This window comes from Pecten maximus, chromosome 9, assembly GCF_902652985.1.
Source record: "Pecten maximus chromosome 9, xPecMax1.1, whole genome shotgun sequence".
Taxonomy (NCBI): Eukaryota; Metazoa; Mollusca; class Bivalvia; order Pectinida; family Pectinidae; genus Pecten; species Pecten maximus.
Window position 1 is genome coordinate 3,856,861 of NC_047023.1, and position 25,297 is coordinate 3,882,157.

At 41.0% G+C, this 25,297-nt stretch overlaps 2 protein-coding genes across 3 annotated transcripts in view; one reads left to right on the top strand and one right to left on the bottom strand.

Annotated features, from left to right (window-relative positions):
• Window positions 1–788, bottom strand: part of LOC117334403 (protein mono-ADP-ribosyltransferase PARP6-like) — a 46,546-nt gene extending 45,758 nt beyond the window's left edge. Inside the window, 1 exon segment of the mRNA XM_033893999.1 lies at window positions 537–788. Coding sequence (XP_033749890.1) covers window positions 537–618 — 82 coding nt within the window. The 5' untranslated portion in view covers window positions 619–788.
• LOC117334404 (BTB/POZ domain-containing protein 1-like) lies at window positions 788–24,656 on the top strand. 2 transcript variants are annotated; one of them, XM_033894000.1, is made up of 6 exons: window positions 788–886; window positions 6,081–7,457; window positions 7,852–7,939; window positions 8,467–8,613; window positions 21,901–23,056; window positions 23,432–24,656. In XM_033894000.1, the coding sequence occupies exons 2-5, from the start codon at window positions 6,130–6,132 to the stop codon at window positions 22,057–22,059; spliced, it is 1,722 nt and encodes a 573-aa protein (XP_033749891.1). In that variant the 5' UTR covers window positions 788–886; window positions 6,081–6,129; the 3' UTR covers window positions 22,060–23,056; window positions 23,432–24,656. The 2 variants fall into 2 exon arrangements, with proteins under 2 accessions (XP_033749891.1, XP_033749892.1); XM_033894001.1 differs by having other exon boundaries at window positions 21,901–23,020.
• The last annotated feature ends 641 nt before the right edge of the window (window positions 24,657–25,297 follow it).

Here is a 25,297-nt window from a genome sequence, read left to right on the forward strand (position 1 = left end):
ACATCCAGGGTGGAGACTAGCTACCACGAGAGACAGAGTTTTAGAGATCATATACTCGTTTTATGATAATGGTATAAAGATTATACATTGTTTTAATAAAAGAAAAATATGAAATTTTGAAGAAAAAAAAATCCAAAATTCTCTTTTAGACGTTTGATGATACAGGACTTGCAATAACATTTACAAGTTGAATATATGTGGGTGATGGTAATTTGGCTTAGTGAAGCTCTATGCATAACAAGTTATCATGTCATTGAAGAGAAAATAAAGACAATTTTCTCAGAATCTGATCTATTTTTAGATATGATCATATGCAACACCAGCTTTTTTTAACTGTAATAATATATATATATATACTTAATGCGCAATAAAATGCAACGAATTTAAAATAAAAAAACAACTCATGTTGTACTTTCGTCGATGGTTTCTACTGCCGGGGCGTTGTAGAAACTAATCTGCAGTCGGCTTTTGGTCACATAGCTATACTGTAGGTAGATCTGTTGTAAACATAAAACGCCTATTTTACTTTCACTTACTGTGGACTGGCCATTGCTCTTCTGCAATCAGTTGAATGGCGGTTTTAATGTCATCTTCGAATTTCTTCTGTCTTGAAGACATCTTTGACTAATCGAAGAAATTGAGTAGCTTGCATGTAACGGATTAACACTCAGGAACGATGTTTAACTCATGTTGTGCAAGTCCAGTTTATTTACTTCCTGTAATAACCTTCGGCTCATCGCGCATGCGCAGTCGTAAATTAATCTACTTCCTTTTCTTTACCATTGTTGTTATTTCTGGCTCTGCAATTTTACTAACGATGAAGTTCCAGGGTTGCATACTTCTCTAATTTCGATATCGGTTACGAAAAGGCGAAGATGTAGTTGAGGTAAGAGAATATAATTCAACAGGAAATATGCTCGAGACATTGAGTGATAAGAAGTTCTTATCTGCACGATTCATCTAAAAAAAAAAGGAAGTTTATCCTACATTGTAGCCCGAGTTTTCTCTGGCCCTGTCACCATGTCTGGTGTAGGGCCAGAGCGCACTACTATATGAAAACGTGGAATTATCCGACACCGTTTGGTGTCGCTAAGAATCTGGTGTAAATACAATAAAATCGGGAGTGACATAACACCTACCTTACATATATGGATAAATGAGATATTTATTTACCCCAGAACACCCATTTAGTCCCATCTAGGTGTTTTATTCCGTCTGTATAGACCCTCGCTTTACTCTAGTCAAAATTTCATACTTGACTCGATGCCATATTGCTAACTATGTAGGTCGCGGTCGGCCTAATTACCCTAATCAGTGCGCGATGGAGCGAAAACGAAAAAATACAACATTTATTTGTATATATATTTTACCCCTTATAATTTATAAATAATGAATTTTTGAATTGAATATAACAGGTTTTGGGAAATAATAAGCTTAGTTTTCTAAATTTAAACTATGCAAGAAGAAAAACACAATAAATGATACGTGGTCTTTTCGGACCATTGCGTTCCGATTCGGGTGGTTAGTCGTACTGTCACTTACAAAATGGCGGGTCAACAGTACGAAATTTTGACTAGCATAAAGCGAGGGTCTATACAGACGGAATAAAACACCTAGATGGGACTAAATGGGTGTTCTGGGGTAAATAAATATCTCATTTATCCATATATGTAAGGTAGGTGTTATGTCACTCCCGATTTTTAGCTCACCTGCCCGAAGGGCAAGTGAGCTTATGCCGTGGCGCGGCGTCCGTCGTCCGTCCGTCGTCCGTCCGGCCGTCCGGCCGTCGTCAACTTTCCATTCAAGCAACTTCTTCTCAATAACCAAAAGGCCTAGAGACCTAATATTGGGCCTGTAGCATGCTGGGGTGAAGGGCTACCAAGTTTGTTCAAATGAATGACCTTGACCTTCATTCAAGGTCACAGGAGTCAAAAAGGCTAAAATCTTCAAACGACTTCTTCTCAACAACCAACAGTCCCAGGGAGTTGATATTGGGTCTGTAGCATGCTGGGGTAAATGGCTACCAAGTTTGTTCAAATGAATGACCTTGACTTTCATTCAAGGTCACAGGAGTCAAAAAGGCTAAAAAAAAATTAGATGACTTCTTCTAAATAGCCAAAAGACCCAGGGACTTGATATTGGGTCTGTAGCATGCTGGGGTGAAGGGCTCCCAAGTTTGTTCAAATGAATGACCTTGACTTTCATTCAAGGTCACAGGAGTCAAAAAGGCTAAAATCTTTAAACGACTTCTTCTCAATAACCAAGAGCCCCAGGGACTTGATATTGGGTCTGTAGCATGCTGGGGTGAAGGGCTACCAAGTTTGTTCAAATGAATGACCTTGACTTTCATTCAAGGTCACAGGAGTCAAAAAGGCTAAAATCTTTAAACGACTTCTTCTCAATAACCAAGAGTCCCAGGGAGTTGATATTGGGTCTGTAGCATGCTCGGGTGAAGGGCTACCAAGTTTGTTCAAATGAATGACCTTGACTTTCATTCAAGGTCACAGGGGTCAAAAAGGCTAAAATCTTTAAACGACTTCTTCTCAATAACCAAGAGTCCCAGGGAGTTGATATTGGGTCTGTAGCATGCTGGGGTGAAGGGCTACCAAGTTTGTTCAAATGAATGACCTTGACCGTCATTCAAGGTCACAGGAGTCAAAAAGGCTAAAATCTTTAAACGACTTCTTCTCAATAACCAAGAGTCCCAGAGGCCTAATATTTGGCCTGTAGCATGCTGGGGTGAAGGGCTCCCAAGTTTGTTCAAATGAATGACCTTGACTTTCATTCAAGGTCACAGGAGTCAAAAAGGCTAAAATCTTTAAACAACTTCTTCTCAATAACCAAGAGTCCCAGAGGCCTAATATTTGGCCTGTAGCATGCTGGGGTGAAGGGCTCCCAAGTTTGTTCAAATGAATGACCTTGACTTTCATTCAAGGTCACAGGAGTCAAAAAGGCTAAAATCTTTAAACGACTTCTTCTCAATAACCAAGAGTCCCAGGGAGTTGATATTGGGTCTGTAGCATGCTGGGGTGAAGGGCTACCAAGTTTGTTCAAGTGAATGACCTTGACTTTCATTCAAGGTCACAGGAGTCAAAAAGGCTAAAATCTTTAAACGACTTCTTCTCAATAACCAAGAGTCCCAGGGAGTTGATATTGGGTCTGTAGCATGCTCGGGTGAAGGGCTACCAAGTTTGTTCAAATGAATGACCTTGACTTTCATTCAAGGTCACAGGGGTCAAAAAGGCTAAAATCTTTAAATGACTTCTTCTCAATAACCAAGAGTCCCAGGGAGTTGATATTGGGTCTGTAGCATGCTGGGGTGAAGGGCTACCAAGTTTGTTCAAATGAATGACCTTGACCTTCATTCAAGGTCACGTCGATCAAGTATGCTTAAATCTTTAAATGACTTTTAGTGAAAAGCCAAAGTGCAGAGAGACATTATATTGGTCCTGTAGCATGCTTTCAAATAACTGCAGGATCCATATATGAAAAGATCACTGCATTGCAGGTGAGCGATTTGGGCCCATTGGGCCCTTGTATTGTATTTACACCAGATTCTTAGCGACACCAAACGGTGTCGGATAATTCCACGTTTTCATATAGTAGTGCGCTCTGGCCCTACACCAGACATGGTGACAGGGCCAGAGAAAACTCGGGCTACCTACATTGTAGTCATACGTATCGGTATTTGTTACACAGTTTCGATATATTTTGTCAATCATCATCTAACAGACGGCGCTGTAATCTTTAAAAAGGTGTGCTGGTATGGGTGGGGGGGGGGGGGGTAGTGTGTGTGTGTAAAGATACAGAAAATGCAAATGCATTGGGACCATGCAATCATCAAAGGACCAAACCCCAAAGTATGGAGTTTAGGAGCGTGTGAGAAAAACAACCCTTCCGTGTGCTCTAACAGCAATCAGACCTGGGTCTCCAGTGTGATAATCACCGCTCCATACTGACCCACTCCTTTTACTGTCTGCAAGGAGATCTTTCCTGTTCTTTCTAAACAGAAGTTTCTTCTTCCTTAAATGTCTCCGTTGACACTGTCTCACTTTTGGTTTTAGTTGAGGGACCTGTACTCATTTACACCCAAATTGGACAAACTCATTCCCAAGTGTGGCACGTTCAAAGTGTAAAAGTTCAAGGAGTAGTAGCGTGCAGCCAGCCGGGATTGAACCCGCGACCCTCGTTACTGGTCCACCGCTTTACCAACTGATCGCGCTAAAGGGAAATTCCCCCTAGCCCGAAGCTAGAAGGTGACCATACAACTATGTACAGTATTTACAATTAAAACCCTGCCTGCTACACTACTCCCTCCTTCAAACATGTTCGCCCCTGAACACACCAACCCAAGTTCTATCTCCAAGGAAGCCTCTCGCTTTCACTTGGAGTGGTCTGCGGCACCAATGTAAAAGTTCAAGGAGTAGTAGTGTGCAGCCAGCCGGGATTGAACCTGCAACCCTTGGCTTACTGGTCTGCCACTCTACCGACTGATCCGCCGCTCTACCGACTGATCTAAAGGGAAATTCCCCCTAGCCCGAAGCTAGAAGGCGACCATACAACTATGTACAGTATTTACAATTAAAATCCGGCCTGCTACAAAAGTAAATTAAATTTGTTGCATCAAAATTTATGATTCAGACAATTAATTGCATGTGTCATTCAAAAATTTACATTGTAGTTGAAATATCAGACGCATAAATATTTCAGCTGAAATTGTGTTGTATTTAGACTACAAGTACATGTTAATATTACATATCAAAGAATTTTTAGCTCACCTGGACCAAAGGTCCGGTGAGCTTATGCCATGGCGCGGCGTCCGTCTGTCCGTCAACATTTACTTCAAATCGCTACTAGTCGAAAAGTTCTTGTTAGATATCGATATTGACCAAATTTGGTCAGAAACATCCTTGGCGAAAGGGGATCATATTTTGCATAAATGGTGACTCTGACCCCAAAGAGGCCAAAGGGGCGGGGCCCAATAGGGGAAATACAGGTAATTCCTTTAAATCACTACTAGTCATAAAGTTATGAATGGATTTGAACCAACTTTGGCCATGCAGAAACATCTTTGGGGGAAAGCGAACAAATTTTGCATTAATGATGACTCTGATCCCCTAGGGACCAAAGGGGCGGGGTCAAATAGGGGAAATAGAGATAATTCCTTTAAATTGCTACTAGTAATAAAGTTATGAATGGATTTGAAATTAATTAAGTCCGAAAAATCCTTGGGGAAATGGTAAGGGGAACAGATTTTGCATTAATGATGACTCTGATCCCCTAGGGACCAAAGGGGCGGGGTCAAATAGGGGAAATAGAGGTAATTCCTTTAAATTGCTACTAGTAATAAAGTTATGAATGGATTTGAAATTAATTAAGTCAGAAAAATCCTTGGGGAAATGGTAAGGGGAACAGATTTTGCATAAATGGTGACTGACTGATCCCGAGTAAATAGAGGTAATTCCTTTAAATCGCTACTAGTTTTTAAGTTATGAATATATTTGAACCCAATTTGGTCAGAAACATCCTTGGGGAAAGCAAAACAGATTTTGCATTCATGATGATTTTGACCCTCGAGGGGCCAAAGGGATGGGGCCACATGAACATTATTTTGACATTTGGTCAAATTCAACCAGGTGAGCGATACAGGCCCAATGGGCCTCTTTTTGTACCTGTACCTGGGAACTATCACATGGTTTGAAACTACAAAAAATATACTAACGTTTACAGAGTACTTCATGTTATATAGCATGTAGAATAGATTGGCTTATAATCTGAAAGATTCTATCTGCTTTATATATAATAGGGTATCAAATATGTATCAGCTCAGCTATAGTCAGAATCATTCAGACTATTAAATGACATCACATGCATAGATAAAACACATGTACATATGTACACAGCTTTATAATTATATAAGGTTACTGAATCACAAATCATCTTCACCATATTATGAGATTTTGACATTGATGATTGTAAATTTACAAAAAATTCTTTTTTTTTCACAAGGACACACTTGCCTCTATCATTTACTTGTATATTTGAACATATATTTATATTTTGTTTTCTTTATATTTTAGAGACATATATCTGCTTCCTGTCCCCATCACTAGTTCCCAATGAAATTGAATGATGGAGGAAAACAACAGACCCCCAAGAAAGGACAGAAAAGGTGACGAGCCTAGTAAGAACCAAGAGGAGGCAGCAAAGAATTTGTGTACAAATCAGAACCAACAAACTGCTAACAAAAAGAACCCACAGTCGCCTGTCACAACACAACAACAAAATCTGCCCTCTGTTAATGCTTCGCCTCTTTCTTCTTCTCCCTCTTCTGACACCAGCAGTTTGTCTTCTGGCACCGGAAATGGCTCCAGTTCTAGCTTTCATCACGAGGATGTCGCACACAATCAGTTTCTAAAATCAACAAGTGAGACCTCTTTATCCACTACAACTAGCAGTGGTGCCATTCTGTCTGTTACACACCCGTCTGGGACATACACATTTTCGGATAACGAAAAACTTCCTGGAACCGCTCACGGGCACGGTAACGCTCAGTACAACTGGCAATCAACCAAAACAACAGTTAAAGAGAGACTAGCTTACCTATTTAACACAGAAATTATGAGTGACATTCATTTCTTGGTTGGGACGCCACCAAACCAACAAAAGGTACCCGCTCATAAATTTGTTCTTTCAGTCGGCAGTGCTGTTTTTGATGCACAATTCAATGGACCAATGGCAACCAAAGATGATGTGATTGAAATTCCTGATGTAGAACCAGGTGCGTTTCTGGCATTACTAAAATTTTTGTATTCTGATGAAGTGCAGATTTGTTCGGACACTGTGATGACAACCTTGTACACCGCCAAAAAGTATGCTGTACCTGCATTAGAAAAAGCATGTGTAGAATTTCTAAAACGTAACTTGAGTAGCGACAATGCCTTTATGCTACTGACACAGGCCAGGCTGTTTGATGAGCCTCAACTAGCAGCACTTTGTTTAGAGACCATTGACAAAAATACATCCGAGGCACTTGTGGCAGATGGCTTTACAGACATTGATAATGATACGCTCTGTGTAGTGCTGGAAAGAGACACTCTGGGTATACGAGAATGCAAGCTGTTTGCTGCAGTGTGTCGATGGGGAGAGGCAGAGTGTGCTAGGAGAAACATATCTCCCACGCCCGACAATCAACGATTAGTTCTTGGGAGAAGTTTGAGGTTGATTCGATTTCCTCTGATGAGTGTGGAGGAGTTTGCTCAAGGTGCAGCCCAAGGGGGGCTACTGGAAGACCGCGAAGTAGTACAGCTTTTTCTGTACTTCACAGTCAACCCTAAGCCTCAAATAGCTTTCCTGGACAAGCCTCGATGCTGTCTGACTGGCAAGGAGCAGGTGGTGTCCCGCTTTTGTCAGATAGAGAGCCGCTGGGGATATAGTGGCACCAGTGACAGAATCAGGTAACTATGTATTTGGTGTATTAAACTGTAAGTTCATTGGGGTACATATAGTGTTATCCATGTCTGTCTGCTCGTCTTGTCTCATAATCATCTCCCTTCTGAATCAATGACATGCTCTACATGCGATCTTATTCTGTTCGTCATTGGTCAAGGTTAGAGGTTCAAATTAAAATTCTGCATTAATATTCTGAATATGACACAATATGTCCTGTTTTAAATCAGTATCATCCTTGGTAACCTCTGAACAAATCTGGTTCATGTTTACAGCATCATAGCATCAAGTTCTTTGCCTAGTAGCAGAAAACAATATTTGTGTATTTTGTAAAATAACATATTGAGAGTTTTTTGTTTTATATGATAATTATACCTACCTATAACAATTGTTTATCTTCAGGTTTATGGTAAACAGGAGGATTTTTGTGGTTGGGTTTTGTCTGTACGGTAGTATACATGGACCTCACGAGTACGCAGTTAATATACAGGTATGTGTAACTCGATATTGATATAAATGGTGGAGGATTTTATTGTATTTATCCGAATGTAAGTCCCTGCCCACATACAAACAACCTTCTTTAAAATTTGTAGAATCGTCAATTTTAGAATACCATTGTAGTAATTAAAGTAAAAGTACTTCACTAGTAAATTATAAGCCCTCTCCAATATCAATTAAACTTTTATATTACAATAGGGGATCTGTATATAGGGCTTCTTTGAGGATAAATGCAGAAATCATTCTTTTCGTGATCATGAATTTAATCATGCCTTTAAGGAAATTGTCAAATGTGGTAATAAATTGATATGTAGTACATGATTAAAAACTGTATTTATGTAAAATGAATCCCTCACTTGAGTAACTCATAAGGGACCCTTTTTAAGTAGATATTATAATTAGCTGTTTCCTATCGATTCAGCTAAGGGGAATATCTCTTTAGTGCTCCCAGGATTTATCAGCAGCAGCATTAAAATGAATGTTATTTATCATGGCCTCTGTTTCATTTGAATCTTGCAGATAATTCAGTCCGATACTGGGAAAGTTATGGGGCAGAATGACTCCAGCTTCCAATGTGACGGATCAAACTCAACATTTCGTGTCATGTTCAAGGAGCCAGTGGAGATATTGCCCAATACCAGTTACACTGCATGTGGTACTCTGAAGGTACGTAAGGGCTACACACAGTACCAATACCAGTTATACTGTATGTGGTACTCTGAAGGTAAGGGTTACACACAGTACCAATACCAGTTATACTGTATGTGATACTCTGTAGGTAAGGGCTACACACAGTACCAATACCAGTTATACTGTATGTGGTACTCTGAAGGTAAGGGTTACACACAGTACCAATACCAGTTATACTGTATGTTGTACCCTGAAGGTAAGGGCTACACACAGTACCAATACCAGTTACACTGTATGTGGTACTCTGAAGGTAAGGGCTACACACAGTACCAATACCAGTTATACTGTATGTGGTACCCTGAAGGTAAGGGCTACACACAGTACCAATTCCAGTTATACTGTATGTGATACCCTGAAGGTAAGGGCTACACACAGTACCAATACCAGTTACACTGTATGTTGTACCCTGAAGGTAAGGGCTACACACAGTACCAATACCAGTTACACTGCATGTGGTACTCTGAAGGTACGTAAGGGTTACACACAATACCAATACCAGTTATACTGTATGTGGTACCCTGAAGGTAAGGGCTACACACAGTACCAATACCAGTTATACTGTATGTGGTACCCTGAAGGTAAGGGCTACACACAGTACCAATACCAGTTATACTGTATGTGGTACCCTGAAGGTAAGGGCTACACACAGTACCAATACCAGTTATACTGTATGTGGTACTCTGAAGGTAAGGGCTACACACAGTACCAATACCAGTTATACTGTATGTGGTACTCTGAAGGTAAGGGTTACACACAGTACCAATACCAGTTATACTGTATGTGGTACCCTGAAGGTAAGGGTTACACATAGTACCAATACCAGTTATACTGTATGTGGTACCCTGAAGGTAAGGGCTACACACAGTACCAATACCAGTTATACTGTATGTGGTACCCTGAAGGTAAGGGCTACACACAGTACCAATACCAGTTATACTGTATGTGGTACCCTGAAGGTAAGGGCTACACACAGTACCAATACCAGTTACACTGTATGATACTCTGAAGGTAAGGGCTACACACAGTATCAATACCAGTTATACTGTATGTGGTACTCTGTAGGTAAGGGCTACACACAGTACCAATACCAGTTATACTGTATGTGGTACTCTGAAGGTAAGGGCTACACACAGTACCAATACCAGTTACACTGCATGTGATACCCTGAAGGTAAGGGCTTCACACAGTACCAATACCAGTTATACTGTATGTGGTACTCTGAAGGTACGTAAGGGCTACACACAGTACCAATACCAGTTATACTGTATGTGGTACTCTGAAGGTAAGGGCTACACACAGTACCAATACCAGTTATACTGTATGTGATACTCTGAAGGTACGTAAGGGCTACACACAGTACCAATACCAGTTATACTGTATGTGGTACTCTGAAGGTAAGGGCTACACACAGTACCAATACCAGTTACACTGTATGTGGTACTCTGTAGGTAAGGGCTACACACAGTACCAATACCAGTTACAGTGTGTGTGGTACTCTGAAGGTAAGGGCTACACACAGTACCAATACCAGTTATACTGTATGTGGTACCCTGAAGGTAAGGGCTACACACAGTACCAATACCAGTTATACTGTATGTGGTACTCTGAAGGTAAGGGCTACACACAGTACCAATACCAGTTATACTGTATGTGGTACCCTGTAGGTAAGGGTTACACACAGTACCAATACCAGTTATACTGTATGTGGTACTCTGAAGGTAAGGGCTACACACAGTACCAATACCAGTTATACTGTATGTGATACTCTGTAGGTAAGGGCTACACACAGTACCAATACCAGTTATACTGTATGTGGTACTCTGAAGGTAAGGGTTACACACAGTACCAATACCAGTTATACTGTATGTGATACTCTGTAGGTAAGGGCTACACACAGTACCAATACCAGTTATACTGTATGTTGTACCCTGAAGGTAAGGGCTACACACAGTACCAATACCAGTTACACTGTATGTGGTACTCTGAAGGTAAGGGCTACACACAGTACCAATACCAGTTATACTGTATGTGGTACTCTGAAGGTAAGGGCTACACACAGTACCAATACCAGTTATACTGTATGTGGTACCCTGAAGGTAAGGGCTACACACAGTACCAATACCAGTTACACTGTATGTTGTACCCTGAAGGTAAGGGCTACACACAGTACCAATACCAGTTACACTGCATGTGGTACTCTGAAGGTACGTAAGGGTTACACACAATACCAATACCAGTTATACTGTATGTGGTACCCTGAAGGTAAGGGCTACACACAGTACCAATACCAGTTATACTGTATGTGGTACCCTGAAGGTAAGGGCTACACACAGTACCAATACCAGTTATACTGTATGTGGTACCCTGAAGGTAAGGGCTACACACAGTACCAATACCAGTTATACTGTATGTGGTACTCTGAAAGTAAGGGCTACACACAGTACCAATACCAGTTATACTGTATGTGGTACTCTGAAGGTAAGGGTTACACACAGTACCAATACCAGTTATACTGTATGTGGTACCCTGAAGGTAAGGGTTACACATAGTACCAATACCAGTTATACTGTATGTGGTACCCTGAAGGTAAGGGCTACACACAGTACCAATACCAGTTATACTGTATGTGGTACCCTGAAGGTAAGGGCTACACACAGTACCAATACCAGTTATACTGTATGTGGTACCCTGAAGGTAAGGGCTACACACAGTACCAATACCAGTTACACTGTATGATACTCTGAAGGTAAGGGCTACACACAGTACCAATACCAGTTACACTGTATGTGATACCCTGAAGGTAAGGGTTACACACAGTACCAATACAAGTTATACTGTATGTGGTACTCTGTAGGTAAGGGCTACACACAGTACCAATACCAGTTATACTGTATGTGGTACTCTGAAGGTAAGGGCTACACACAGTACCAATACCAGTTACACTGCATGTGATACCCTGAAGGTAAGGGCTTCACACAGTACCAATACCAGTTATACTGTATGTGGTACTCTGAAGGTACGTAAGGGCTACACACAGTACCAATACCAGTTACACTGTATGTGGTACCCTGAAGGTACGTAAGGGCTACACACAGTACCAATACCAGTTATACTGTATGTGATACCCTGAAGGTACGTAAGGGCTACACACAGTACCAATACCAGTTATACTGTATGTTGTACCCTGAAAGTAAGGGCTACACACAGTACCAATACCAGTTATACTGTATGTGATACCCTGAAGGTAAGGGCTACACACAGTACCAATACCAGTTATACTGTATGTGGTACCCTGAAGGTAAGGGCTACACACAGTACCAATACCAGTTACACTGTATGATACTCTGAAGGTAAGGGCTACACACAGTACCAACACCAGTTATACTGTATGTGGTACTCTGTAGGTAAGGGCTACACACAGTACCAATACCAGTTATACTGTATGTGGTACTCTGAAGGTAAGGGCTACACACAGTACCAATACCAGTTACACTGCATGTGATACCCTGAAGGTAAGGGCTTCACACAGTACCAATACCAGTTATACTGTATGTGGTACTCTGAAGGTACGTAAGGGCTACACACAGTACCAATACCAGTTATACTGTATGTGGTACTCTGAAGGTAAGGGCTACACACAGTACCAATACCAGTTATACTGTATGTGATACTCTGAAGGTACGTAAGGGCTACACACAGTACCAATACCAGTTATACTGTATGTGGTACTCTGAAGGTAAGGGCTACACACAGTACCAATACCAGTTACACTGTATGTGGTACTCTGTAGGTAAGGGCTACACACAGTACCAATACCAGTTACAGTGTGTGTGGTACTCTGAAGGTAAGGGCTACACACAGTACCAATACCAGTTATACTGTATGTGATACCCTGAAGGTAAGGGCTACACACAGTACCAATACCAGTTATACTGTATGTGGTACTCTGAAGGTAAGGGCTACACACAGTACCAATACCAGTTATACTGTATGTGGTACCCTGTAGGTAAGGGTTACACACAGTACCAATACCAGTTATACTGTATGTGGTACTCTGAAGGTAAGGGTTACACACAGTACCAATACCAGTTATACTGTATGTGATACTCTGTAGGTAAGGGCTACACACAGTACCAATACCAGTTATACTGTATGTGGTACTCTGAAGGTAAGGGTTACACACAGTACCAATACCAGTTATACTGTATGTGATACTCTGTAGGTAAGGGCTACACACAGTACCAATACCAGTTATACTGTATGTTGTACCCTGAAGGTAAGGGCTACACACAGTACCAATACCAGTTACACTGTATGTGGTACTCTGAAGGTAAGGGCTACACACAGTACCAATACCAGTTATACTGTATGTGGTACCCTGAAGGTAAGGGCTACACACAGTACCAATACCAGTTATACTGTATGTGATACCCTGAAGGTAAGGGCTACACACAGTACCAATACCAGTTACACTGTATGTTGTACCCTGAAGGTAAGGGCTACACACAGTACCAATACCAGTTACACTGCATGTGGTACTCTGAAGGTACGTAAGGGTTACACACAATACCAATACCAGTTATACTGTATGTGGTACCCTGAAGGTAAGGGCTACACACAGTACCAATACCAGTTATACTGTATGTGGTACCCTGAAGGTAAGGGCTACACACAGTACCAATACCAGTTATACTGTATGTGGTACCCTGAAGGTAAGGGCTACACACAGTACCAATACCAGTTATACTGTATGTGGTACTCTGAAGGTAAGGGCTACACACAGTACCAATACCAGTTATACTGTATGTGGTACTCTGAAGGTAAGGGCTACACACAGTACCAATACCAGTTATACTGTATGTGGTACCCTGAAGGTAAGGGTTACACATAGTACCAATACCAGTTATACTGTATGTGGTACCCTGAAGGTAAGGGCTACACACAGTACCAATACCAGTTATACTGTATGTGGTACCCTGAAGGTAAGGGCTACACACAGTACCAATACCAGTTATACTGTATGTGGTACCCTGAAGGTAAGGGCTACACACAGTACCAATACCAGTTACACTGTATGATACTCTGAAGGTAAGGGCTACACACAGTACCAATACCAGTTACACTGTATGTGATACCCTGAAGGTAAGGGTTACACACAGTACCAATACAAGTTATACTGTATGTGGTACTCTGTAGGTAAGGGCTACACACAGTACCAATACCAGTTATACTGTATGTGGTACTCTGAAGGTAAGGGCTACACACAGTACCAATACCAGTTACACTGCATGTGATACCCTGAAGGTAAGGGCTTCACACAGTACCAATACCAGTTATACTGTATGTGGTACTCTGAAGGTACGTAAGGGCTACACACAGTACCAATACCAGTTACACTGTATGTGGTACCCTGAAGGTACGTAAGGGCTACACACAGTACCAATACCAGTTATACTGTATGTGATACCCTGAAGGTACGTAAGGGCTACACACAGTACCAATACCAGTTATACTGTATGTTGTACCCTGAAAGTAAGGGCTACACACAGTACCAATACCAGTTATACTGTATGTGATACCCTGAAGGTAAGGGCTACACACAGTACCAATACCAGTTATACTGTATGTGATACCCTGAAGGTAAGGGTTACACACAGTACCAATACCAGTTATACTGTATGTGGTACCCTGAAGGTAAGGGTTACACACAGTACCAATACCAGTTATACTGTATGTGGTACCCTGTAGGTAAGGGTTACACACAGTACCAATACCAGTTATACTGTACTTGGTACCCTGTAGGTAAGGGTTACACACAGTACCAATACCAGTTATACTGTATGTGGTACCCTGAAGGTACGTAAGGGCTACACACAGTACCAATACCAGTTATACTGTATGTGGTACCCTGTAGGTAAGGGTTACACACAGTACCAATACCAGTTATACTGTATGTGGTACCCTGAAGGTACGTAAGGGCTACACACAGTACCAATACCAGTTATACTGTATGGTACTCTGAAGGTAAGGGCTACACACAGTACCAATACCAGTTATACTGTATGTGGTACCCTGTAGGTAAGGGTTACACACAGTACCAATACCAGTTATACTGTATGTGGTACTCTGTAGGTAAGGGCTTCACACAGTACCAATACCAGTTATACTGTATGTGATACTCTGAAGGTAAGGGCTACACACAGTACCAATACCAGTTATACTGTATGTGGTACTCTGAAAGTAAGGGCTACACACAGTACCAATACCAGTTATACTGTATGTGGTACTCTGAAAGTAAAGGCTACACACCGTACCAATACCAGTTATACTGTATGTGGTACCCTGAAGGTAAGGGCTACACACAGTACCAATACCAGTTATACTGTATGTGGTACCCTGAAGGTAAGGGCTACACACAGTACCAATACCAGTTATACTGTATGTGATACTCTGAAGGTAAGGGCTACACACAGTACCAATACCAGTTATACTGTATGTGATACCCTGAAGGTAAGGGCTACACACAGTACCAATACCAGTTATACTGTATGTGGTACTCTGAAGGTAAGGGCTACACACAGTACCAATACCAGTTATACTGTATGTGATACCCTGAAGGTAAGGGCTACACACAGTACCAATACCAGTTATACTGTATGTGGTACCCTGAAGGTAAGGGCTACACACAGTACCAATACCAGTTATACTGTATGTGGTACTCTGAAAGTAAAGGCTACACACCGTACCAATACCAGTTATATTGTATGTGGTACTCTGAAAGTAAGGGCTACACACAGTAGCAATACCAGTTATACTGTATGTGGTACTCTGAAAGTAAGGGCTACACACAGTACCAATACCAGTTACACTGTATGTGATACTCTATAGGTAAGGGCTACACACAGTACCAATACCAGTTACACTGCATGTGGTACTCTGGAGGTAAGGGCTACACACAGTACCAATACCAGTTATACTGTATGTGGTACTCTGTAGGTAAGGGCTACACACAGTACCAATACCAGTTATACTGTATGTGGTACCCTGAAGGTAAGGGCTACACACAGTACCAATACCAGTTATACTGTATGTGGTACTCTGTAGGTAAGGGCTTCACACAGTACCAATACCAGTTATACTGTATGTGATACTCTGAAGGTAAGGGCTACACACAGTACCAATACCAGTTATACTGTATGTGATACTCTGAAGGTACGTAAGGGCTACACACAGTACCAATACCAGTTATACTGTATGTGGTACTCTGAAGGTAAGGGCTACACACAGTACCAATACCAGTTACACTGTATGTGGTACTCTGTAGGTAAGGGCTACACACAGTACCAATACCAGTTACAGTGTGTGTGGTACTCTGAAGGTAAGGGCTACACACAGTACCAATACCAGTTATACTGTATGTGATACCCTGAAGGTAAGGGCTACACACAGTACCAATACCAGTTATACTGTATGTGGTACTCTGAAGGTAAGGGCTACACACAGTACCAATACCAGTTATACTGTATGTGGTACCCTGTAGGTAAGGGTTACACACAGTACCAATACCAGTTACACTGCATGTGGTACTCTGAAGGTAAGGGCTACACACAGTACCAATACCAGTTATACTGTATGTGATACTCTGTAGGTAAGGGCTACACACAGTACCAATACCAGTTATACTGTATGTGGTACTCTGAAGGTAAGGGCTACACACAGTACCAATACCAGTTATACTGTATGTGATACTCTGTAGGTAAGGGCTACACACAGTACCAATACCAGTTATACTGTATGTTGTACCCTGAAGGTAAGGGCTACACACAGTACCAATACCAGTTACACTGTATGTGGTACTCTGAAGGTAAGGGCTACACACAGTACCAATACCAGTTATACTGTATGTGGTACCCTGAAGGTAAGGGCTACACACAGTACCAATACCAGTTATACTGTATGTGGTACCCTGAAGGTAAGGGCTACACACAGTACCAATACCAGTTACACTGTATGTTGTACCCTGAAGGTAAGGGCTACACACAGTACCAATACCAGTTACACTGCATGTGGTACTCTGAAGGTACGTAAGGGTTACACACAATACCAATACCAGTTATACTGTATGTGGTACCCTGAAGGTAAGGGCTACACACAGTACCAATACCAGTTATACTGTATGTGGTACCCTGAAGGTAAGGGCTACACACAGTACCAATACCAGTTATACTGTATGTGGTACCCTGAAGGTAAGGGCTACACACAGTACCAATACCAGTTATACTGTATGTGGTACTCTGAAAGTAAGGGCTACACACAGTACCAATACCAGTTATACTGTATGTGGTACTCTGAAGGTAAGGGTTACACACAGTACCAATACCAGTTATACTGTATGTGGTACCCTGAAGGTAAGGGTTACACATAGTACCAATACCAGTTATACTGTATGTGGTACCCTGAAGGTAAGGGCTACACACAGTACCAATACCAGTTATACTGTATGTGGTACCCTGAAGGTAAGGGCTACACACAGTACCAATACCAGTTATACTGTATGTGGTACCCTGAAGGTAAGGGCTACACACAGTACCAATACCAGTTACACTGTATGATACTCTGAAGGTAAGGGCTACACACAGTACCAATACCAGTTACACTGTATGTGATACCCTGAAGGTAAGGGTTACACACAGTACCAATACAAGTTATACTGTATGTGGTACTCTGTAGGTAAGGGCTACACACAGTACCAATACCAGTTATACTGTATGTGGTACTCTGAAGGTAAGGGCTACACACAGTACCAATACCAGTTACACTGCATGTGATACCCTGAAGGTAAGGGCTTCACACAGTACCAATACCAGTTATACTGTATGTGGTACTCTGAAGGTACGTAAGGGCTACACACAGTACCAATACCAGTTACACTGTATGTGGTACCCTGAAGGTACGTAAGGGCTACACACAGTACCAATACCAGTTATACTGTATGTGATACCCTGAAGGTACGTAAGGGCTACACACAGTACCAATACCAGTTATACTGTATGTTGTACCCTGAAAGTAAGGGCTACACACAGTACCAATACCAGTTATACTGTATGTGATACCCTGAAGGTAAGGGCTACACACAGTACCAATACCAGTTATACTGTATGTGATACCCTGAAGGTAAGGGTTACACACAGTACCAATACCAGTTATACTGTATGTGGTACCCTGAAGGTAAGGGTTACACACAGTACCAATACCAGTTATACTGTATGTGGTACCCTGTAGGTAAGGGTTACACACAGTACCAATACCAGTTATACTGTATGTGGTACCCTGTAGGTAAGGGTTACACACAGTACCAATACCAGTTATACTGTATGTGGTACCCTGAAGGTACGTAAGGGCTACACACAGTACCAATACCAGTTATACTGTATGTGGTACCCTGTAGGTAAGGGTTACACACAGTACCAATACCAGTTATACTGTATGTGGTACCCTGAAGGTACGTAAGGGCTACACACAGTACCAATACCAGTTATACTGTATGGTACTCTGAAGGTAAGGGCTACACACAGTACCAATACCAGTTATACTGTATGTGGTACCCTGTAGGTAAGGGTTACACACAGTACCAATACCAGTTATACTGTATGTGGTACTCTGTAGGTAAGGGCTTCACACAGTACCAATACCAGTTATACTGTATGTGATACTCTGAAGGTAAGGGCTACACACAGTACCAATACCAGTTATACTGTATGTGGTACTCTGAAAGTAAGGGCTACACACAGTACCAATACCAGTTATACTGTATGTGGTACTCTGAAAGTAAAGGCTACACACCGTACCAATACCAGTTATACTGTATGTGGTACCCTGAAGGTAAGGGCTACACACAGTACCAATACCAGTTATACTGTATGTGGTACCCTGAAGGTAAGGGCTACACACAGTACCAATACCAGTTATACTGTATGTGATACTCTGAAGGTAAGGGCTACACACAGTACCAATACCAGTTATACTGTATGTGATACCCTGAAGGTAAGGGCTACACACAGTACCAATACCAGTTATACTGTATGTGGTACTCTGAAGGTAAGGGCTACACACAGTACCAATATCAGTTATACTGTATGTGATACCCTGAAGGTAAGGGCTACACACAGTACCAATACCAGTTATACTGTATGTGGTACCCTGAAGGTAAGGGCTACACACAGTACCAATACCAGTTATACTGTATGTGGTACTCTGAAAGTAAAGGCTACACACCGTACCAATACCAGTTATATTGTATGTGGTACTCTGAAAGTAAGGGCTACACACAGTAGCAATACCAGTTATACTGTATGTGGTACTCTGAAAGTAAGGGCTACACACAGTACCAATACCAGTTACACTGTATGTGATACTCTATAGGTAAGGGCTACACACAGTACCAATACCAGTTACACTGCATGTGGTACTCTGGAGGTAAGGGCTACACACAGTACCAATACCAGTTATACTGTATGTGGTACTCTGTAGGTAAGGGCTACACACAGTACCAATACCAGTTATACTGTATGTGGTACCCTGAAGGTAAGGGCTACACACAGTACCAATACCAGTTATACTGTATGTGGTACTCTGTAGGTAAGGGCTTCACACAGTACCAATACCAGTTATACTGTATGTGATACTCTGAAGGTAAGGGCTACACACAGTACCAATACCAGTTATACTGTATGTGGTACTCTGAAAGTAAGGGCTACACACAGTACCAATACCAGTTATACTGTATGTGGTACTCTGAAAGTAAGGGCTACACACAGTACCAATACCAGTTATACTGTATGTGATACTCTGAAGGTAAGGGCTACACACCGTACCAATACCAGTTATACTGTATGTGATACCCTGAAGGTAAGGGCTACACACAGTACCAATACCAGTTACACTGCATGTGGTACTCTGGAGGTAAGGGCTACACACAGTACCAATACCAGTTATACTGTATGTGGTACTCTGAAGGTAAGGGCTACACACAGTACCAATACCAGTTATACTGTATGTGATACCCTGAAGGTAAGGGCTACACACAGTACCAATACCAGTTATACTGTATGTGGTACTCTGTAGGTAAGGGCTACACACAGTACCAATACCAGTTATACTGTATGTGGTACTCTGAAGGTAAGGGTTACACACAGTCCCAATACCAGTTATACTGTATGTGGTACTCTGAAGGTAAGGGCTACACACAGTACCAATACCAGTTATACTGTATGTGGTACCCTGTAGGTAAGGGCTACACACAGTACCAATACCAGTTATACTGTATGTGGTACTCTGAAAGTAAGGGCTACACACAGTACCAATACCAGTTATACTGTATGTGGTACTCTGAAGGTAAGGGCTACACACAGTACCAATACCAGTTATACTGTATGTGATACCCTGAAGGTAAGGGCTACACACCGTACCAATACCAGTTATACTGTATGTGGTACCCTGTAGGTAAGGGTTACACACAGTACCAATACCAGTTATACTGTATGTGGTACTCTGAAGGTAAGGGCTACACACAGTACCGATACCAGTTATACTGTATGTGGTACCCTGAAGGTAAGGGCTACACACAGTACCAATACCAGTTATACTGTATGTGGTACCCTGAAGGTAAGGGCTACACACAGTACCAATACCAGTTATACTGTATGTGGTACTCTGAAAGTAAGGGCTACACACAGTACCAATACCAGTTATACTGTATGTGGTACTCTGAAAGTAAGGGTTACACACAGTACCAATACCAGTTATACTGTATGTGGTACTCTGAAGGTAAGGGCTACACACAGTACCAATACCAGTTATACTGTATGTGGTACTCTGTAGGTAAGGGCTACACACAGTACCAATACCAGTTACACTGTATGTGGTACCCTGAAGGTACGTAAGGGCTACACACAGTACCAATACCAGTTATACTGTATGTGATACCCTGAAGGTACGTAAGGGCTACACACAGTACCAATACCAGTTATACTGTATGTTGTACCCTGAAAGTAAGGGCTACACACAGTACCAATACCAGTTATACTGTATGTGATACCCTGAAGGTAAGGGCTACACACAGTACCAATACCAGTTATACTGTATGTGATACCCTGAAGGTAAGGGTTACACACAGTACCAATACCAGTTATACTGTATGTGGTACCCTGAAGGTAAGGGTTACACACAGTACCAATACCAGTTATACTGTATGTGGTACCCTGTAGGTAAGGGTTACACACAGTACCAATACCAGTTATACTGTATGTGGTACCCTGTAGGTAAGGGTTACACACAGTACCAATACCAGTTATACTGTATGTGGTACCCTGAAGGTACGTAAGGGCTACACACAGTACCAATACCAGTTATACTGTATGTGGTACCCTGTAGGTAAGGGTTACACACAGTACCAATACCAGTTATACTGTATGTGGTACCCTGAAGGTACGTAAGGGCTACACACAGTACCAATACCAGTTATACTGTATGGTACTCTGAAGGTAAGGGCTACACACAGTACCAATACCAGTTATACTGTATGTGATACCCTGAAGGTAAGGGCTACACACAGTACCAATACCAGTTATACTGTATGTGGTACTCTGTAGGTATGGGCTACACACAGTACCAATACCAGTTATACTGTATGTGGTACCCTGAAGGTAAGGGCTACACACAGTACCAATACCAGTTATACTGTATGTGGTACCCTGAAGGTAAGGGCTACACACAGTACCAATACCAGTTATACTGTATGGTACTCTGAAGGTAAGGGCTTCACACAGTATCGATACCAGTTACACTGTATGTCGTACAATGTATGGCTGTTTGATGATTCATCAGATGAAAATAGATATTGTAGCGTTATGCACCAGTAAGTTCACACATAAAATCTAACACTTGTTGTGATACAAGGAAGAAATGTAGTCAAGAGACCTGTATAATCTGAAATTTAATCTTTATTTTTTTTCCAGTTGTTCATAAAGTTAGTGTTATTAGGCTGATAGAAATTGACGAGGCTATAGCTAAGATAAAATTCACTTACATTGCATACAAAGTTCAAAATATCTAAATTTAGCTTTATTTAACAAAATACTGGGTCAAATAATGATCGCAGTGACACAAGCTTTTATGATCTGACAGGATACACCATAAATGTGTGAAAGAAATTCCATTTAATGTTACTGTATCTATCTACAATGAAGTGATTTTGGTTTTTAGGGGCCAGATTCTTATTATGGTGCTAAAGGCTTGAGGAAAGTGACACACGAGTCTGTGTCTAGTGGAAAGGTCACCTTTCAGTTTACCTACGCAGCCGGTAACAACAATGGTACTTCTGTGGAAGATGGCCAGATCCCAGAGATCATCTTCTACACTTAACAGGAGGACCAGACCGCTGGTCTTATCAACAGGAGGATCAGACCGCTGGTCTTATTAACAGGAAGACTAGACCGCTGGTCTTACCAACAGGCAACATGGAACTCATCCGATATTAAAAAGAAGACTACAGGATATATATAGCTGGGTATACATATGGTCTGTTGATTGTACTGTCAAATCCGATTCTAGAACGGTGACAATAAGAGTCAAATTATTCTTTGAAACGTCCAATACTTTACCGTATTTGATCTAATAAGGGCACAGGGTGTGGGTAATTGACAGTGGGGGCGCCCTTATTAGGTCAAATACGGTAAGTCTGAAAATTGTTTAATTGTATTGGTTAGATTTATCTGATTTACCTATATACTGAATGATGTAAGGATTGGGGTGGGGTTGGGTGGTGGTAACCTGCAATGAAAATGCAAAGATAAGGGGAATGCATAATGTTAAGATTTGGGTGGGTATAGATAATGTAATTACTCTTTGGGTGGGTATGGATAATGTAAAGATTTGGGTGGATGTGAAGATAATGTTAGGATTCATGAGGATATTGATAATGTTAAGATTAAGGTGGGTGTGGATAATTCAAAGATTTGGTCGGGTATGGATGATGTAAAGATTTGGTGATATACAACATTTTTGATGGAGGTTGATAATGTGTAAAGTTTTAAATGGGCCTGGATATCAAGGGGGCTTATGGATGATATATATGATTGAGTGGGAGTTTGATAATGATATTTGTGTAGAGGTTGGTAATATACTATTTAAAGGTCTAGATAGGGTAGGCGTGTATCAGTGTTAGACAATATAAAGATGGCCGGGTGTATCAGTGTTAGACAATATAAAGATGTCTGGGTGTGTATCAGTGTTAGACAATATAAAGATGGCCGGGTGTATCAGTGTTAGACAATATAAAGATGTCTGGGTGTGTATCAGTGTTAGACAATATAAAGATTGCCGGGTGTGTATCAGTGTTAGACAATATAAAGATGTCTGGGTGTGTAAGATGTCTGGGTGTGTATCAGTGTTAGACAATATAAAATGGCTGGGTGTGTATCAGTGTTAGACAATATAAAGATTGCCGGGTGTGTATCAGTGTTAGACAATATAAAGATGGCCGGGTGTGTATCAGTGTTAGACAATATAAAGATGGCCGGGTGTGTATCAGTGTTAGACAATATAAGATGTCTGGGTGTGTATCAGTGTTAGACAATATAAAGATGTCTGGGTGTGTATCAGTGTTAGACAATATAAAGATGGCCGGGTGTGTATCAGTGTTAGACAATATAAAGATGTCTGGGTGTGTATCAGTGTTAGACAATATAAAGATTGCCGGGTGTGTATCAGTGTTAGACAATATAAAGATGGCCAGGTGTGTATCAGTGTTAGACAATATAAAGATGGCCGGGTGTGTATCAGTGTTAGACAATATAAAGATGTCTGGGTGTGTATCAGTGTTAGACAATATAAAGATGTCTGGGTGTGTATCAGTGTTAGACAATATAAAGATGGCCGTGTGTATCAGTGTTAGACAATATAAAGATGGCCGGGTGTGTATCAGTGTTAGACAATATAAAAATGGCCGGGTGTGTATCAGTGTTAGACAATATAAAGATGTCTGGGTGTGTATCAGTGTTAGACAATATAAAGATGGCCGGGTGTATCAGTGTTAGACAATATAAAGATGGCTGGGTGTGTATCAGTGTTAGACAATATAAAGATGTCTGGGTGTGTATCAGTGTTAGACAATATAAAGATGTCTGGGTGTGTATCAGTGTTAGACAATATAAAGATGTCTGGGTGTGTATCAGTGTTAGACAATATAAAGATGGCCGTGTGTGTATCAGTGTTAGACAATATAAAGATGGCCGTGTGTATCAGTGTTAGACAATATAAAGATGTCTGGGTGTGTATCAGTGTTAGACAATATAAAGATGTCTGGGTGTGTATCAGTGTTAGACAATATAAAGATGGCCGGGTGTGTATCAGTGTTAGACAATATAAAGATGGCTGGGTGTGTATCAGTGTTAGACAATATAAAGATGTCTGGGTGTGTATCAGTGTTAGACAATATAAAGATGTCTGGGTGTGTATCAGTGTTAGACAATATAAAGATGGCCGTGTGTGTATCAGTGTTAGACAATATAAAGATGGCCGTGTGTATCAGTGTTAGACAATATAAAGATGTCTGGGTGTGTATCAGTGTTAGACAATATAAAGATGTCTGGGTGTGTATCAGTGTTAGACAATATAAAGATGGCCGTGTGTGTATCAGTGTTAGACAATATAAAGATGGCCGTGTGTATCAGTGTTAGACAATATAAGATGTCTGGGTGTGTATCAGTGTTAGACAATATAAAGATGTCTGGGTGTGTATCAGTGTTAGACAATATAAAGATGTCGGGTGTGTATCAGTGTTAGACAATATAAAGATGGCCGGGTGTGTATCAGTGTTAGACAATATAAAGATGTCTGGGTGTGTATCAGTGTTAGACAATATAAAGATGGCCGGGTGTGTATCAGTGTTAGACAATATAAAGATGGCCAGGTGTGTATCAGTGTTAGACAATATAAAGCTGTCTGGGTGTGTATACTATAAATGTCTTTCAAAACAGCTAGAATATCAATATGGCAATAGCTACATGTGAATGAAAATGTTATAACGAGCTGAGATATTTTGATAGTAGGTGATATATATACCTATACGACTTGCTGATACACAGGTAATTGTTTTTGTTTATCTGGGACTTATTGTTGTTTACAGTTCTTGTCCGATAAGTAAGAGCTCGTGTTTACATCACGTATGTCCCTTGGGCCTGATATCTACTAATACCCTGTATGTCAGTGACTTGTATTTTTCAGTTTTTCAGAATATAAGAAAAAATTATTTAACCCTTTTCCAAAATTACTAATAAACAAATGTGATCTTTCCACCACAAACTCAGTATGGAGTACCATAAATATCTTCATAATGTTGAAGGCCCTGTAGGAGAATATTAATTTAATTGTTATAAACTGTCAGCAGTCTATGCCTTTAATTAATAGTGTCTTGTAGATTCTTCCTCACCAAGCCGCCCTAGTCTAACCCAAAGTAGTAGTCAAGAGATATTGACAATCAGCCCTGTTTTTGATTTTCAATGCTTTAAAGTGACATTTCACGAATTGTGTCACTGTATTTGAGACCAAATTTATCCAATCAAAGGTTGTGTATCATTTAACCGAAATATAAATATGTGTT

What these genes read in the sequence shown, in the direction of transcription:
- LOC117334404 (XM_033894000.1), top strand. Translation starts at nt 6,130, where the DNA reads ATGATGGAGGAAAACAACAGACCCCCAAGAAAGGACAGAAAAGGTGAC. An exon ending in GGCACCAGTGACAGAATCAG is followed by an intron (nt 7,458 to 7,851) that starts GTAACTATGTAT and finishes GTTTATCTTCAG; the next exon opens with GTTTATGGTAAACAGGAGGA. An exon ending in CTGCATGTGGTACTCTGAAG is followed by an intron (nt 8,614 to 21,900) that starts GTACGTAAGGGC and finishes TTTGGTTTTTAG; the next exon opens with GGGCCAGATTCTTATTATGG.